At 39.3% G+C, this 15683-nt stretch overlaps 1 protein-coding gene and 1 pseudogene across 5 annotated transcripts; one reads left to right on the top strand and one right to left on the bottom strand.

Moving 5' to 3' along the window:
- Positions 1 to 4335: 4335 nt before the first annotated feature.
- Positions 4336 to 14766, bottom strand: LOC143884943 (serine/threonine-protein kinase ATR-like). 5 transcript variants are annotated; one of them, XR_013253113.1, is made up of 9 exons: positions 14520 to 14765; positions 11887 to 11955; positions 11688 to 11754; positions 11404 to 11529; positions 11212 to 11287; positions 10643 to 10947; positions 10415 to 10536; positions 6054 to 6314; positions 4336 to 4699 (listed from the first exon to the last, which is right to left on the bottom strand). XR_013253113.1 is itself a non-coding variant. In XM_077389016.1 (8 exons), the coding sequence occupies exons 3-8, from the start codon at positions 11721 to 11723 to the stop codon at positions 6224 to 6226; spliced, it is 756 nt and encodes a 251-aa protein (XP_077245131.1). In that variant the 5' UTR covers positions 11724 to 11767; positions 11887 to 11955; positions 14520 to 14766; the 3' UTR covers positions 5890 to 6223. The 5 variants fall into 5 exon arrangements, 3 of the variants coding, with proteins under 3 accessions (XP_077245131.1, XP_077245209.1, XP_077244978.1); XR_013253118.1 differs by having other exon boundaries at positions 4336 to 4690; XM_077389016.1 differs by lacking the exon at positions 4336 to 4699 and having other exon boundaries at positions 5890 to 6314; positions 11688 to 11767; positions 14520 to 14766.
- On the top strand, positions 12605 to 13857 carry LOC143889081 (malvidin galactosylase UGT88C3 pseudogene; annotated as a pseudogene).
- Positions 14767 to 15683: the final 917 nt, after the last annotated feature.

Genomic DNA, 15683 nt, shown 5'->3' with positions numbered 1-15683 from the left:
TGACGTCAATTCACGTTACAAGGGTGCGAATAATCCTACATGGGGTGCGGATTTATCATCTCCCTAAAAGAGTGGAAAAAAGATGGTCATTATTAGGCTCTTTACTAACAAGCCTTTTTTTGGGCCCCACGTGAAGCATTGGTTCGGCCAGTGAGCATGATTCCATCCCAATTCCGCTTGCCCCACCTCTTTAAAGCTGATCCTAGCTTCTTCGTTGATTAATTGGTCCTGATCTTACAGAGGGGGTGAACATTCATCTTGAAACCATTACCTTATCAATCGTTCGAGGTCTGCACCAAATGGAGTTCTCAGTCAAAAGATTTGAGTCATGTAAAAATCAATAGCTTGAAGACATCTTAAAGAACTTATGTATCATAATGCTTTATCAAGGTTTCAAATCATCCAATGAGGTGGGGCCCAAGGAAATAAAACAAAATTTTAATAGCCAACAGTTAGACCTGGCAAACGGGTGGGTCGGGCCGGGTCAACCCGCGGGTGATGCGGGTGCGGGTCCACGGGTCGGGTGAGAAAATGACCCGCATTTTGGTGGGTCAAAATTTACGTGACCCGCGCGGCCCGCGGGTGGGCCGGGTCAACCCGCGGGTCACCCGCAAATATGCCGCAAAGATGGGATTGGGATTGAAATATTTATTTTGATTTGACAGCCTCTACTTTTCCCGTAATTGTCATAACCTCCAATATGTGATTTGGTATTTTTTTCGTAATTTTAAAATTTTATAACCCTTTCTAGGTAATTTTTCATTCAAAACTTTATAATTTAGCTAATTTACTTTTTGTGGTGTAATGATTACTTTTTTACATTTTCTAGCAACATTTTAGCAACATTTGGATGCGCGCATCTTTGCACACACAAAGGCCACTTGCCGAGAAATTGCCAAAGGAGAAGCTTGATAGCAAATTCTAATAAAATAAAAACCACATTTAAATGTTATCAACACTACTGGGCACTCTCACTTTATGTATGGCCCACACCATAGGATGATCCAAACCGTCCATTAGTTGGGCCATAGCCTAAATAGGTTATGCTCCAAAAATCATTTCCATAGGATGATCTATCCCTCCAATCTGAATGTTAGAGGGTTGATCCTAACCCTCTATAGATCGGAGGGTTAGAATCAACCGATGAAAATAATTTTGGGGCATAACCTATTTAGGGTATGGCCCATCTAATGGACGGTTTGGAACTTTGGATAATCCTACGGTGCAGGACATACCGTACTTTTTATAAAGTGAGGAGTTACTCATAAAAAACAAACAGCAGAGATATAACATTCTAAAAAAGATTAAAAAATACTGTAAAAATGCGGGTGCCCGCGGGTTGACCCGACCCGACCCGTGTTTTTGCGGGTTGGGTCACCCGCGGGTTGGTTTTTGACGGGTCACGGAAACTTAGACCCGTGCCCGCAAATTTGCGGGTGGGCCGGGTCGACCCGCGAGCACGGGTCACTTTTGCCAGGTCTACCAACAGTATTCATGGACTCGATCACATCCGTCAATGTCTAAATGACTTATGGTGAACATTTACTAAACGATGTTTAAGTAGGTCTTAAATGATGTTTCCCTTGTAATGTGGAATCCTCTTCCTTTAAGGTGAAATAATTAATTGTTTCTCAAAATTAGAAGAACATTATAACCTAAACGTAAACCTTTTTAAGTCCAAAATTAATATCATGGAAATCCGTTTTAAGATCTCTACCATCTTCACGCCATTCCAAACTCTATAAATAAACACCCTCCTTGTAGTTTTCAATCAACCAAGTCATTCCACAACCAAGGACGAGAGGAATAGAATTCAGGCAAGATGAGGAAAGGGATTCAGTTGGCTGTGTTCCTGTTGATGCCTTTACTCATCACATGGGCAACACCGGGGCTCGCACGTGAGCTGTTCGAGAAAAATGAAGATGAAGAGTTTTTGTCAACTGCACCTAAAGCGGAGATCGTAAGCACACTTCCACCATCACCACTTCCATTTTATCAGTACTACATTGATCCATGCTGGGCTGATTTTATGGCAGCAGCACCCGGTTGCACTACAGCGATCCTTTTCCCACTTGAATTCCATCTGCCCTACTTGTCATTTGAACCCCAATGTTGCCAGGCAATCCGAGAGTTTAGCAAGAAATCTTGCTGGAACAAGATGTTCCTCGGTGTCCACCAGACTATCTCATACGCAAATGAAGTCGCTAAGAGTTGCAGTTAGTTCTTATCTAGGTTATTGAATAATATGTACTCCTTCCCCACCAATTAGTAGAAAGAGGAAGGGTTTATTATGTATTAGCAGAAGATGGATCTAATTTAATGCCTCATAATAAAAATAAATTTGCTTCACAACACTTTTATACAACCAGTACTTAAATCTCTCTCATCCTATTCATGGCATGATCCAAACAATCCATTTGTTGATCCACAACGTAAATGGCTTCTGCCCGTGAAATTATTTAATGATTCTAACCCTACGATCCATATAGGGACTACACATTATGGACACCTCTATAGATTGTGAGGTCAGGATCATTATACCTGGGTCCACTTTATTCAAAATCCAAACCATCCATTTGTAGGGCCCAATGTAACTAGGCCTTGCCCAATAAATCATCTCCATCTAGAGGATAATCCTAACCCTCCAATTTATTGATGGACGACACCATATATAAACCTCTCTACTAGGATCATCCCATGGAGATGATTTCATCGGAAAGGCATACTTTCATCGAGGCCTAACAAATGAACATTTGGATCTTCCAACATGGTGGGTCCCAAAGAATTTTATAATAAATACACATTATGGGATGATCATATTACTTTACACTTAAAAACTTCTATCAAACAAATATGCCTAGGTGCACATATTTTTTTTAAAATATATTTTAAATATATCCGAGGGACTAGACTCTGGATTCCTCCGGTTCTTTTTCTATGCGCTCTTTCTTCCGCAAGTTGACATCACCGAATTGGGAGGTCTCCCTCTGTTCAAGGATTTGTAAAGCGTTGCACCGCCTAGGGTGGTGGCTTTCGTTTGGACGGTAGCCAAGAAGAGAATAAATACTTATTACAGGTTGAAAAGTAGGAAACTTCTTATGGCTAGTCAGTGTGTTTTCTGCCGCAGTAATGAAGGGTCGTTGGATCATTTTCTAGTCCATTGCCCATTCTCATATCAATTGGGTATGGGGATAATAAATAGCTTTGGCTTTCAGTGGACGCTCCAAAAGGCAATTAAAACTATAATCCTTGGATGGAGTCTTGGGCCTTTTGGAGAAGTTGGCAGAGCTATGTGGAAACTAGCCCCTTAAGCGCAGATGGCAAAGAATTGCATTTGATGTGAAAGCGGGCATTATAATGGGGAGCAGTATTGTGAAGGACGCACCTAGTTATAGCCCAGGAGAAATCCTTCGGAATTGGAAGGCTGTCATCCAAGAAAAGAAGAAGCAAGTCGCAGAGCCAAAGTGGAGGCCCCCACTAAGCGGATGGAATAAAATGAATTTTACTGAAATATAAAAGGGGAGTTAGGACAAGCGGAAATTGAAGGTTTATTCAGGGATTCTAGAGGAATCATAGTTCTATTTTACTGCGGACCGGCGGGGTATTGCGGTTGAAATGAAGTGGAAGCCCGGGCATTATTATGGGGATTGAGGTGGTCCGCAAATCATGGAAGTGGAATCTAATCATTGAAGGGGATTCAAATGCTACGAACAAGTCAGTAGGTCCATGGGAGTTAGCGGATATCAACAGGGAAATTAGGATATAGTTACATCCATTTCCCCAAAATATCAGCATAAGCGTTGTTCCGCCAACACAGAAACAAATAAACTTGCAATAAAAGGTGCACAAAGAGAGGAGATGGTCATTTTCCAGGCGGTCCGATTAATGGAGAAGAGGAGGAATGAAGGGGCAGGTGAAGGGTTAAGAACCTAGTTTCTAGACGTCCATCAAGGTTGGGATCCAACATCTTGGCCAATTGTGGGCCGTGAAGAATATGATTGCTAGGGTAACTGTATTTGCTGTTACAATGGTGGGACATCTTGTCCTCATAATGTGATTCGATTACAATTTATCAATACAATTGTTGCCATTAAAAAAAATAATCAGTATAATTGTTACCTTTCAAAAAAGAAATTTGAGGGTGGAGGGTTGAGAAGTTGAGGTTTCTATCAAGAGAAAGTGAAGGAAAAGGAGGAACGCGGTCGATGTTCGAGGGTAAAAGGTCGTGTCACTAGGGTTTTTATTAAGAGAGGACAAGTTGTGCTTTCGGAAAAAAAATTATTAAGACGAATTTGTTTAAAAGAAAAATATACATGATTCTTAGTTTTTAAAGAGACAACGATGTGTTGGATTTGACAAAAAAAAGAGGATTCATGCCTAACATGGCTACAACAAGAATCTAGATGTGTTATATGCGATTCCCCTGTCGAAACCTGTCAGCACGGATTTGGGGGGGGGGGGGGGGGGGGGTCACTGCGCAATCCATGCAATACAGTCTGGCTCACTTGCAGGGAGTGGCAATCCCTGGTACTCTTCCATCCCTGTCGTCCTACAAGCACTTCATTAAAAAAAAGGGCGGCCTAGTGCACGAGGCTCCCGCTTTGCAGAGATGCTGTTTCCGTGACTTGAACCCGTGACCACCAGGTCACAATGGAGCAACCTTACCGTTGCGCCAAGGCTCGCCCTCTTCCTACAAGCACTTCGTAAAGAAACAATAAATTAGAAAATTTTAAAAATAATGGAATAGAATCAGAAAAAATGAACTTGCTGAATCTATCAATTATGGTCAAAGGTTCACTGCCAAGCATCCCAAATGTCTTGAACTTATGCTTAATTACACCTTCAAATAAAAGGTCAGGATTTCCAGCTAATAGAGTAATTGATATCTTCCTAAATAATGCCAAGTTTTCACCGTATCCGCTTATGTGAATTTCCCATAAATTATCTGTTTCCTATATCTTGGGTTTTGCCCAATTGAGAAAAAGGTCAGGTGTTAAGAAATAAAGTGTGATAGAAGGCTTCAACATATCACAAGTTGAATTTGTTATTGCCGTTTTTTCTGTTAGTATTCATTTCATCCAAAAAGCCATACTGATATCCAAAGACCCGTTGAATGTTTAGCTTGTGATGTCAATCTGATTGGCCTAGAAGACGGATGGAGTACATAAGTTTTCCCTATTTTATCTTCTTCTCTGTGATGCAATTGATGTTCCTTCTCTTATGTACCAATGAAAACAAACATTAGAGTTTTTTTTTTTTTTTTGAATGGTGAAAATGAAAGTTTCATTCTGCCCATTCTTTCCATAACATGTCAATTTAGATTCACTACAACAAAATCATTATTTACCGGCGGTTAGAACCGCTGCTAATCCCAGGAAATACTGCTGTTATATCATTTACCCGCGGTTTACTTTCCGCCGGTGTATGTCCCGTCGGTGCATCATTTACCAGCGGTTAAAACCGTAGCTATTACAACCGCTAGTGTATATGTAAAATAGCAGCGGTTTTAACCGCTGGTATATATCTACCGTTTACAGCGGTTAAAACTGTAGCTATTATAACCGCTAGTGTATATGTCAACTATAGCAGCGGTGATAACCGCTGGTATATATCGATATATAGCAGCGGTGATAACCGCTGGTATATATCGATATATACCAGCGGTTATAACTGCTGCTAATAACACCGCTACTGTATTATCATAACTAGCGGCGGTTAAAACCGCTGGTATATCTCAGTGTCGATAGTTAACCACAGATATATACCAGCGGTTAGAACCGCTGGTATATGTCAGTAATAACTACCAGCAGGTATAACCGCTGGTATATATCGAGATTGATCCGTGAACTTGAGATATATACCAGCGGTCATAACCGCTAGTAATTGTGTGAATTTTTTTTTTTTGAAAAATCCAGAAACGCTTAATATCCCAAACCAACATGGGTACAACACACATACAGAACCTGCTGTACCACACATAGAAAACTTGCTTCACATATAAGAACCTGTGACACATGCAAAAAATAGAGAACTGATAAGTAGTTGTTTCTCACCATTCTATCCAGTGACATTGGTCTTTTCACATTCATATCGATGACTCTCTTCCCTGAAAGGATTTGTAGAAGCACGATTCCGAAGCTGTATACATCGCCAGATGGATTCACACGGTGATTTCATTGGTATTCCGGATCGACATAGCCAAATGTTCCTCTCACTTCCGAGCTCACATAAGACTGACCGAGGTCCATAACTTTTGACAAACCGAAGTCTGAGAGTTTAGCTTCAAAGTGATCCCCAAGCAGAATATTGGTTGGCTGCAAAAGGAACAGGTATCCAAATCTCAAATTTGGAGCTTCTAGTAAAAAGTATAAATAAGGGGAAAATGCCATCCATGAAGTGTAATCCGAGTCTCAGGAAAATCATCAAGAAAGAAAACATAATATGTGAAATTTGACTTGCAGCATGCTATATTGGATAGAAATTGGTATGGCCAACCACCAATACAATAGTTAGTTTTCTCAAGTTTAAGATTATCATGCCTTAAAAGTCCTCTGTCCCCTATAAGTCATGTAGAAAAGGATAGTAAATTTCTAGTTTCAGAATGTCAAAAAATTTCAAGATTTCAAAAAGACACCACATTAAAGTCATGCCTTAAAAGTCCTCTGTCCCCTAGATCGGCAGGATAGGCAGACAAGGGCTTGACAAGGCAAGTAGTCTCCTAAAAGTTCAATTGGGTTCTTGCATAAGCCAATTGTAAATTCAGTTTTCTTCCTTGATTTGTTTTGCTTTGGCAATTTTTAAGTATGTCTAACTCTGCTTAAATTAAAGAAAAAGTACCCTGATTGAGGCTAAAAGCTGGGTCCGGCTTGAGCTAAGTCTATTTATTAAGCCCTTAGAACTTGGTCCAAACCAGCCATGCCTAGAACATATCCTAGAGTTGGTTAATCCTGGATGCTCTGTTCCAGGCCTTAAGAAAGTCCGTTGCCCTGGCCCAGCCCATTTTTGCGATCTCATCTGGAAAGTAAGGTCGGTTCATGTGCCGGGCCTTATGGGCCTAATTCTTGTGGGCCCATCCCACTTTAGGCTGTCAATGGGCTGGACCTATGATTATTGGATTGAAAATGTACCTTAAATCGATGTTTTTTATGCTCATCTTTCAAATTCAGCCCCCAAAATAACTCTGATTCCCTCCAACTAACCATGTAAAATATGGTCTGTTACTAATGAAAGTTTGAAACTACCCGCCATAAAATCCTCTCCTGAGCACAGAAAAGTTATTAAATGTAACACAATAAACACGACCATGAACCATGCGATTTGAAAATTTTCCTACTACGCCCCCAATGGCAAAAACAAGAAGAGAATGTAGAGAATGTCAAAGAATATCAAAATGTTATTGGGTTAGGCAGAGGAAGAAGTCTAGGTTCATCCCAAGTAGTTAGATTTCTTTCATTTCATTCCTTATCTCCTTCCATTTCCTTATTTTTCACAAGAAACATGTGTCCTTTGCATTGCATGGCCATGTTACTAAATTCATGGATTCCCACAGTTTATGGTCTTGAATTGATGTGAATTGTTTTTGTCCTACAGTCGCTCTGTTATGAAGAATCCTAAGAACCGTATGCTTGGTCATCGCGAAATGGTCGATGGGAAGGTATAACCAAGTTTCTCTCTCTCACTTAATGCATTGTACTTTGACAATCTCAATGCACTCTCATGGCATTCTTTTTTCAGTCTGTGTTCTCTAAGTAGCTTCTCAAGCCAAATAACTTCTTTGCAAGCTTGTGCAGCGGCCGTTTATTCAGCTTATACTATAGACAATCCAAGATTGAATGCCACTCACCTGCCATAGAGAAAATTATATTTTGGTATACCGACATCTATTTTTTTCATGGAAAAAATCTCCATCAACAAAACCAACACAATTAAGATCCATGTCTCCATCAACAAAACCAACACAATTAAGATCCATGCCACTATGACGTATGGAGAAATCAGAAATACCCCTTAGATATCTAAGGATCCAGTTCACATCATTCTAATGATCATGAGTTCACGACCAAGATTCTCCTTGTACTTGCTAACCACTCTCACTACTTGAGCAATGTCTGGTCTTGTGCCACCTATTTGTTCTCCTTTTGCAACCACCAGTATGCCTTTGACTACATACAATTAACCTCTACCACCATCAGAGTATTTTTGCCCTCTTCCATTGAATTTTGCCAATGATAGAAGGCTCTTCCAAAGATCGAGGGCGCGTCTAAAATCAAATATAGTGATACTGTGCACACAACCATGGAACAACTTGCTACTCACATCTCCATTCCCATGCCCATTTGTCCATGTACTCCTCTATTCCCATCTGCCCATTTGTCCATGTACTATGCCAGTCATTTGCTCTGAACTTACTTTTCTTTACCCACTTCTTCCCCCTCACACCTTCTTTATGGAGAAAGGAAAGAAACATATCTACAATTGTGATTAAAATTATTCTCATATCGCTGAAGTTTTTTCTTATTTAAAAAACTTCACCATTTCAAAAGATAAGGAGAGTGATCTAGTTATAAAAGAAAATTGGACACTAATATTAGATCCCAGGACAAGTTCAAACCTAACTAGAGTAGCCCATATATTGTCAAAAAGATGGTGAACTATTAAAAAAAAAATAGTGGTCCATATATTGTCAAAAAGATCCTTCTTGGGAAAGCAATAAGGCTTCTATGACTGTGGGAAACTCTACTATCCATATTCTGAATTTGTACCCATGAACTTTCAGAATAACTTCTGAATAGACTAGCTTCTGCCACAGATTATTACATTTCTCTCAAAATTGATAAAAAACAAAGACAAAAATTTCAGCCTATACTAACCAGAACTTGAAGCACGATACGAAGACATAAAAATAGTATTACAACCTAAAAAAATTAATCCTTTCGCGTAACTTAATTCCATCTTGTTAAGACAAATCATGTGAAATCCAACCCCACTTCAATGGTTTGTCATTTTTCTATTTGTCCAAAAAATATTACCTTTAAAAACATAATAGGAAGATTTTCTGAGCAAGACATTCTGAGAACATATAAATCTATCCTTAATCTCTTTCTATCGATGTTCTATTTGGGTGAGATCTTGATTTGATATATTGCCTATGGAAGAAGCATTGAATAAGGTGTCTGACGTTAAACAACCAGTAATCAACTGAAGTAGTCATAAATTCATAATGACAACCCAGGATTAATGATAACAATGAGCACCCAGGATTACTTAATGGAAGAAACTATTCGGAATGGGTATAATCGGATAGGATGTTTAACGGTAGCCGAAGTAAGTTGTGTTAAATACCGAGAAGATTAAAGAACCCAAAGAAAGATCCATCCCATGATGATTGGGAAGGTGAGAATCCCACAATGATGGCTTGGCTCTCACATTCAATGGAGACAAGTATTTGTAGAAATCTACTATTTTTTATGACTGTCTAGGATATATGGGAAACAGTAGCACAAACCTATTCTTAAAGGAAGGATGTATCCTGAATTTACCAGCTGCATATGGGGATTGGAACTAGATCATTCTCTGCCAATAGCCCCTACTCTCTAAGATATAAAGAACAAACCAAGCAACGCAAGATGTTTTAGCAAGCTTGAACCAAGATCTAGAATTCCAACGGGTTCAGGTGCTTGGGAAAGATGAGCTCCTCTTGAATCCATCTATAGTTATATCCAAGTAGCAATCGAAAGGCAACCTTTATGGTCCTCGTTCAGCTACAAAAGTAGAGCATTCAACTCTTGTAGCAGATTATACTGAAGGCAATAAAGGAGGTGGAAACAATTGTTGAAGAAGCCAACCATGTGTAGGGACACTGACGGATGATAGAGACAAAATGAAATGCGTTCATTGCAAGAAAATAGGAGATGCACAGGATATTTGTTGGGATCTCCATTCTGATCTTTGCCCAAAGATGAGAACAATGAGTGCCAACATAGCTACAGTTGAGAGGGAGCAGCAACAATTAATCAATTAATCCACATATTGTGGGAAGATCAATGATAGACCTAATGGATATGGCTATCAAGGATCTAATGGATATGCCCCTGACAGCGTCACATAAGGGATGCGCATATAATACACATCAATACATATATATATATATATATATATATATATATATATATATATATATATATATATGTGTTATATATACATCCATACATATAATACACATCCATACATATACGTACTTACATATGTATGTATCTATAGATATCTTTCAAAAACAAAATATGTATGTATCAATATATGTACTAAGCCCAATACTGTTTCATAAGTTTTTGAATTATGGTAGCACGTTAAAGGCATACAATTCAAGCTAGACAGAGACAAGTTGGCATGGATTTTATGATAGCTTAAGGCATACCTGAACATTATTTCCTTTTTATCTTGGCTCAATATGGACGATATTGATCGAATAAGTTTTTCGCTGGGAACAATATCTGCATCTATCACTGATGTTGTAATGCGCGTGAAGTCAAAGCATGCCTTCGAATGTAAAGATCAGCAAATTAAAAACTATTGGTTTAAGCACATCTCAGAATTCAACTAAATAACTAATAATGCCCAACACCATATCTGAGATGCTACTTACCATATGCAAAGCAGAATCCCCATAACATAATAGAGTACACGCAGCAGTCACGAAAGATGCATTGATGAGTCCTTCCACATAAAGAGTTCCTTCAGTAAGACATTTACTAAGAAGCTTAATAGTCCAAGTGGCAAAAGGCTGCCACCTTGGCTTATCTGTGAGATCAATCAGAACACCAGGGCCATCTGTGGGTCTGCAACATGCTGGGAGGTCACTAAGAAGAGCCAGGGCACTAGATATTAAAGCGAATGACCCGTGGAAACACTTCAATGACACTTTAGTGAAACCGGCGACATTTGATTTGTCTGCATACAGTGATGCCACATATAAAAGATCTGTATGAAAAGAAGATCTAAATGGTAACGAACTTCTAGAAGGTACAAATCTCCTGCTGAAGGTTGGCCCAGCATTGAAAGATATGGCATCAAGACCATGGAAGGTTTCTTAAAAAATGGCAGGGACAGGGCTCCTGTTAAGCTATGTATTTGCCCAAATATGTGCATTGAACAGAGTAAAGATCAAAACTAGAATAAATGAACATTTTCTTTATCAACATCAATGTCGCAAACCTTTCTTGCCCTCACCATGCACTTTTGCCATAGCAAGAAGTTCCTTTCTATTCTTCCCAACAACATGAGACATGTCCTGCAAATATATATACATGCATAAAAGTAGAGATATGTTATTGTTACACATCTTATTTTTAAAAAAGGTGACAATTCACACAACAAAATTTCAAGATGGAAAAATAAAATAAGTACCGGAAGAGGATAGCAAGGGGAGTTCATGTATTGTGTTGTATAATGGTCAATACATTGTGCCTTGTTCTTGGTACCAACATGCTCTGCAACTTCCGTCCAATTCCCCAATCCATACATTTCAATTCCCTGAAAAAGAAAGTTACTAAAATTTCTTGACATATAAGTTTAGAGATTCACCTTAATTCTCTAAAAATCAAAATATAAAAATATGCAAAAGAAAAGAAGACCTGACCTCTTGCATTTCATACATCGTAACAAAATAAGGAATAAAAATTCAGGCATACCTCTAAAAGTAGTATCTCCCATGAAAAGAACAACATTTGGATGCCGCAGCCTTAGCATGATTCTAATCTGCAAAATGGCACTGGTAGACATTGAATCGGAACTCGGAAGAAATTTTCTAAAGACAATTCACGAAATCAGGAATTTGATTCATTATAGTCTAACAATTTATGAATTCAGATATAAGTGTAAGATTCTTACTTCGCATCTAAATTGCTCCAAAGCATCACCTGAGACGTCTTGGTCCAAGAATTTCTTCAGAGCGACTTCCTGTCATGCAGAGCCAATTCCACAATTTCAGTATAATGACAAAAGTATCATACCGTTGCCTTAACCATCACCATCACAGTCTAAAAATTCTAGAGTTTAAACGGCAGGTTCCCCCCAGTTGTTTACCGCAACATTGTTTATGTAATAACAATAGCCACCTAAAGTTGCTCAATAAATATGGTTCCCTCACAAGATATTAAACAGGAAACACATACCTATATGTGAAGAAAGTCAAGAAGATGACTGAAAGTGTATGCATTATACAACGTTCATACTGTATTTGTTCTTTACTCCGTCTGATTTTCCCACTACTGGAAGTGTACATGCATGAGGGTATTCTTGTTCCTTATTTATAGTCTCTTTTTTTTTTGGAATGGCAGAGATATCTATTAAAAGAAAAGGAGGGGAAACCCCCATGACCGAAATGGTCGATACAACAGCGATAGGACCACATCAAAAATATTGCATGAATCCGTGAAAAAGGTACAAAAAGAAAAATATAAGACAACATAGCCAATAATATATTGTGGTATATAGGTGATATGATAAATAAGCCTATAGAATGATTTTTATCTCATCAGAATAAATCGTTATATATTGGGATATATCATCTATATGTTGCAAACCTGGTGACTAAGCATGGAATACCATGACGATAAGAGTCTATAGTCTATACAGATACTCCTGGAACCCATTCAAAAGGACTCATTGCATAGAAAGGGGAACTTCTCATCTTCTCTGGAAGTTCAACATCTTCATCGATAAGGCAAAAACAAACGCAAAGAGCACAAATAATCCAATGACCCCAGCAGATATCCATCCGACAGATTCATGTTTGAATCCAAAATAATCCATCACAAAGTGGTCCACTTGTTCTTTCGTCTCCATTACATCAGTTATGTCTCCGAACTGCGAAGCAACTAGTCCATACAAGGTCCAAGCAACAGGGCAAGCCCAATAATACCATCTCCACCATATTGGAATTCTCTGTTAACCAAAATCCAAAAAACTGTCAACGTCAGTTTAATCAAGAGAAGTGTATATACAGAGAGAGTTGAGCTAGAATCCACGGTGCTGGAAGCAATCAATGAGGGTCGATGCTTGCCTTACCATCCGACTCCACCCATTTACCCAGTCGGACCCTTGCTCAGTCTCAATGACGAGTCATCGTTGTCGGAAAACCCATGTATCGAATGGTTAAACAAGCAGCCTCCGGGGTCGGTGGTGTTCTTGTGCTTTGGGAGTAATGGTGCATTCCCTGAGCCTCAGGTGAAGGAGATAGCTCTTGGGTTACAACAAAGTGGGTCTCGGTTTCTATGGTCATTGAGGTGCCGTTCTGGAGAAGAGTTTGGCATGTTGGCGGATGTGAATCTGGATGAGGTTTTACCGGAAGGGTTCTTAGAATGGACGGAAGAGAAAGGATTGGTATGGCCATCTTGGGTCCCACAAACAGCGATCTTGGCACACCCTGCTGTGGGGGGTTTCGTTTCACACTGTGGGTGGAAGTGTGGAACTCCATTCTGGAGAGCTTGTGGTATGGGGTGCCGATTCTGGCATGGCCGCTGTATGCTGAGCAGAAGCTGAATGGGTTTCAGCTGGTGAGGGATTTGGGTTTGGCAGGGGAGCTGAAATTGGATTATGAGGGAGGGGGTTTTGTTAGTGCGGACGAGGTGGAGAGGGGAGTGAGGTGTTTGATGGGGGACAGCAAGGAAGGAATGAAGGTGAGGGGAAGGGTTAAAGAGATTTCAAATGCGAGTCGTAAAGCACTGGAAGAAGGGGGTTCTTCGTTTGCACATATGAAGAGCCTGATTGACCAACTCACCAAATTGGACGTGTAGTAAGCAGTTCACTAGCTGGTTCAAGAAGTTTGATGTTCTTAATTTGTATTTTGGGTTTAGTATCTATCTATCTATCTATTCTCACTTGTTAAATCGACTTTGTATTTTGTAATTTGTATTTTGGGTTTAGTATCTATCACTTGTTCTTAATTTGTATTTTGGGTTTAGTATCTATCCCAAAAGCAGACAACAAGTAGATGTGGCTGAGTGGAGATGGATTCAACCCTATATTTCAAACAAAATCTACACATAGAACTGAATAGGAAGGAAAACCCTATATTTCAAACAAAATCTACACAGAGAACAGAATCCATGAGAGAAAAGCAAGAACATGAGCATAAGCACAAAAAAAACGTGGTTTAGTATCTATCACTTGTTCTTAATTTGTATTTTGGCTTTAGTATCTATCCCAAAAGCAGACAACAAGTAGATGTGGCTGAGTGCAGATGGATTCAACCCTATATTTCAAACAAAATCTACACATAGAACTGAATAGGAAGGAAAACCCTATATTTCAAACAAAATCTACACAGAGAACAGAATCCATGAGAGAAAAGCAAGAACATGAGCATAAGCACACAAAAAACGTGGATTTGGCTTAGTGGAAATGGATTCACCCAAATCAATAGAGTAGAAACAAAAACCCAAAATTTCTCACAAAATCTGTAAAACCAGTTACAACCCTAATAAAAAAATGAGTGATAAAGAGAGAGGAACGAGGCATACCTTGCCGGTGGAAGTAGCCGGAGTTTGTTGCCGGACGAGCTTGTCGGAGAAAATGGGTAAACGGAAAAGAGGGAAAGGAAAATATGAGGTGGTCAGAGGTTGCCGCCGGAGTACGTAGCCGGAAAAGGGAAGAGGGCAAGATCGATTTCTCAGGAAAAGGGTTAGGGCACGATTGAGAAGGGAAAGGGGAAAAGTTTTTACGCGGGATATGTTCGTGGGCGAGGCATAGGGCACGATTTCGTGTCTTTTATAAAAACGGACTTCAGCAGCGGGTTACTAAAAGACCGCTCGTACAGGTATACCTTTACAAGCGATTTCTATGACTGGTGCTAAATGACTGCCACTAAAAATAACATTTCTGTAGTGATTTATGTACCGGCTAAACATTCGTAATTAAATTAGTGAACTGCATCGATTGCTTAAGTACGATAGGTGATGATATTTCAGAACATGACACTTCTGTCTTCATTTTGCACTTTTTCCTTAAAAAAAAAACTAGAGGTTAAATGCTGTTATAATTCCAAATAGGAATTACACTGGGTTTCGTCTTATTTATTTCGTGGAAGACACGAGACTAAATACACAAAAGCGGTCTCATTCTGGTGGTCTCATTCTAGTTACAGTAGCCATTGCATAAAATAAAAATTAACAATTTAATCGATTTTTGTTCAACGGGAATGCTTAAGTGAAGGGAGCCCATGCAAAAACTTAGCGTCACGGCCGCTCCCCATTACAGGTATAGTGGTCGCTCAACCTAGCCTTCTATACTCCCGGGACATCTACAAGGCCACAAGTATTAAAGCAGTCGATCCTGCACCATGGCTATACATATTAGACATTTTTTGTTCCGTTTAGTGATTTCTAGTAAATCAAATTACTTTTTTTCGAAATTGATGGAAGAGCAAAAGATGATATATGGAGTGCTATAACAAAATTAACATAGCAGTTGTGTAAATGAACAAAGATGAAGTTGAATCTTCGAAATACTGATGTTCGAGTAGAGAACAATATGTGAATTAATGGCAAATCATTGCCCACAATGTTAAAGTGAGGAGGGAATCATCTTGCCTTTATACCTTTAAAAAAAAGTATCTGGCTCTTGAGACTATTGAATCCATTTCCTCACCATTTTCTGGGAAGAGCCAAAATCAGCAAACAGTTGGC

Source organism: Tasmannia lanceolata, unplaced genomic scaffold (assembly GCF_043159265.1).
Source record: "Tasmannia lanceolata isolate RefF3 unplaced genomic scaffold, GAP_Taslan_0.1 ptg000002l, whole genome shotgun sequence".
Lineage (NCBI taxonomy): Eukaryota > Viridiplantae > Streptophyta > Magnoliopsida > Canellales > Winteraceae > Tasmannia > Tasmannia lanceolata.
The sequence above is the reverse complement of the archived record's forward strand: the minus strand, read 5'-3'. Positions and strand labels throughout refer to the sequence as shown.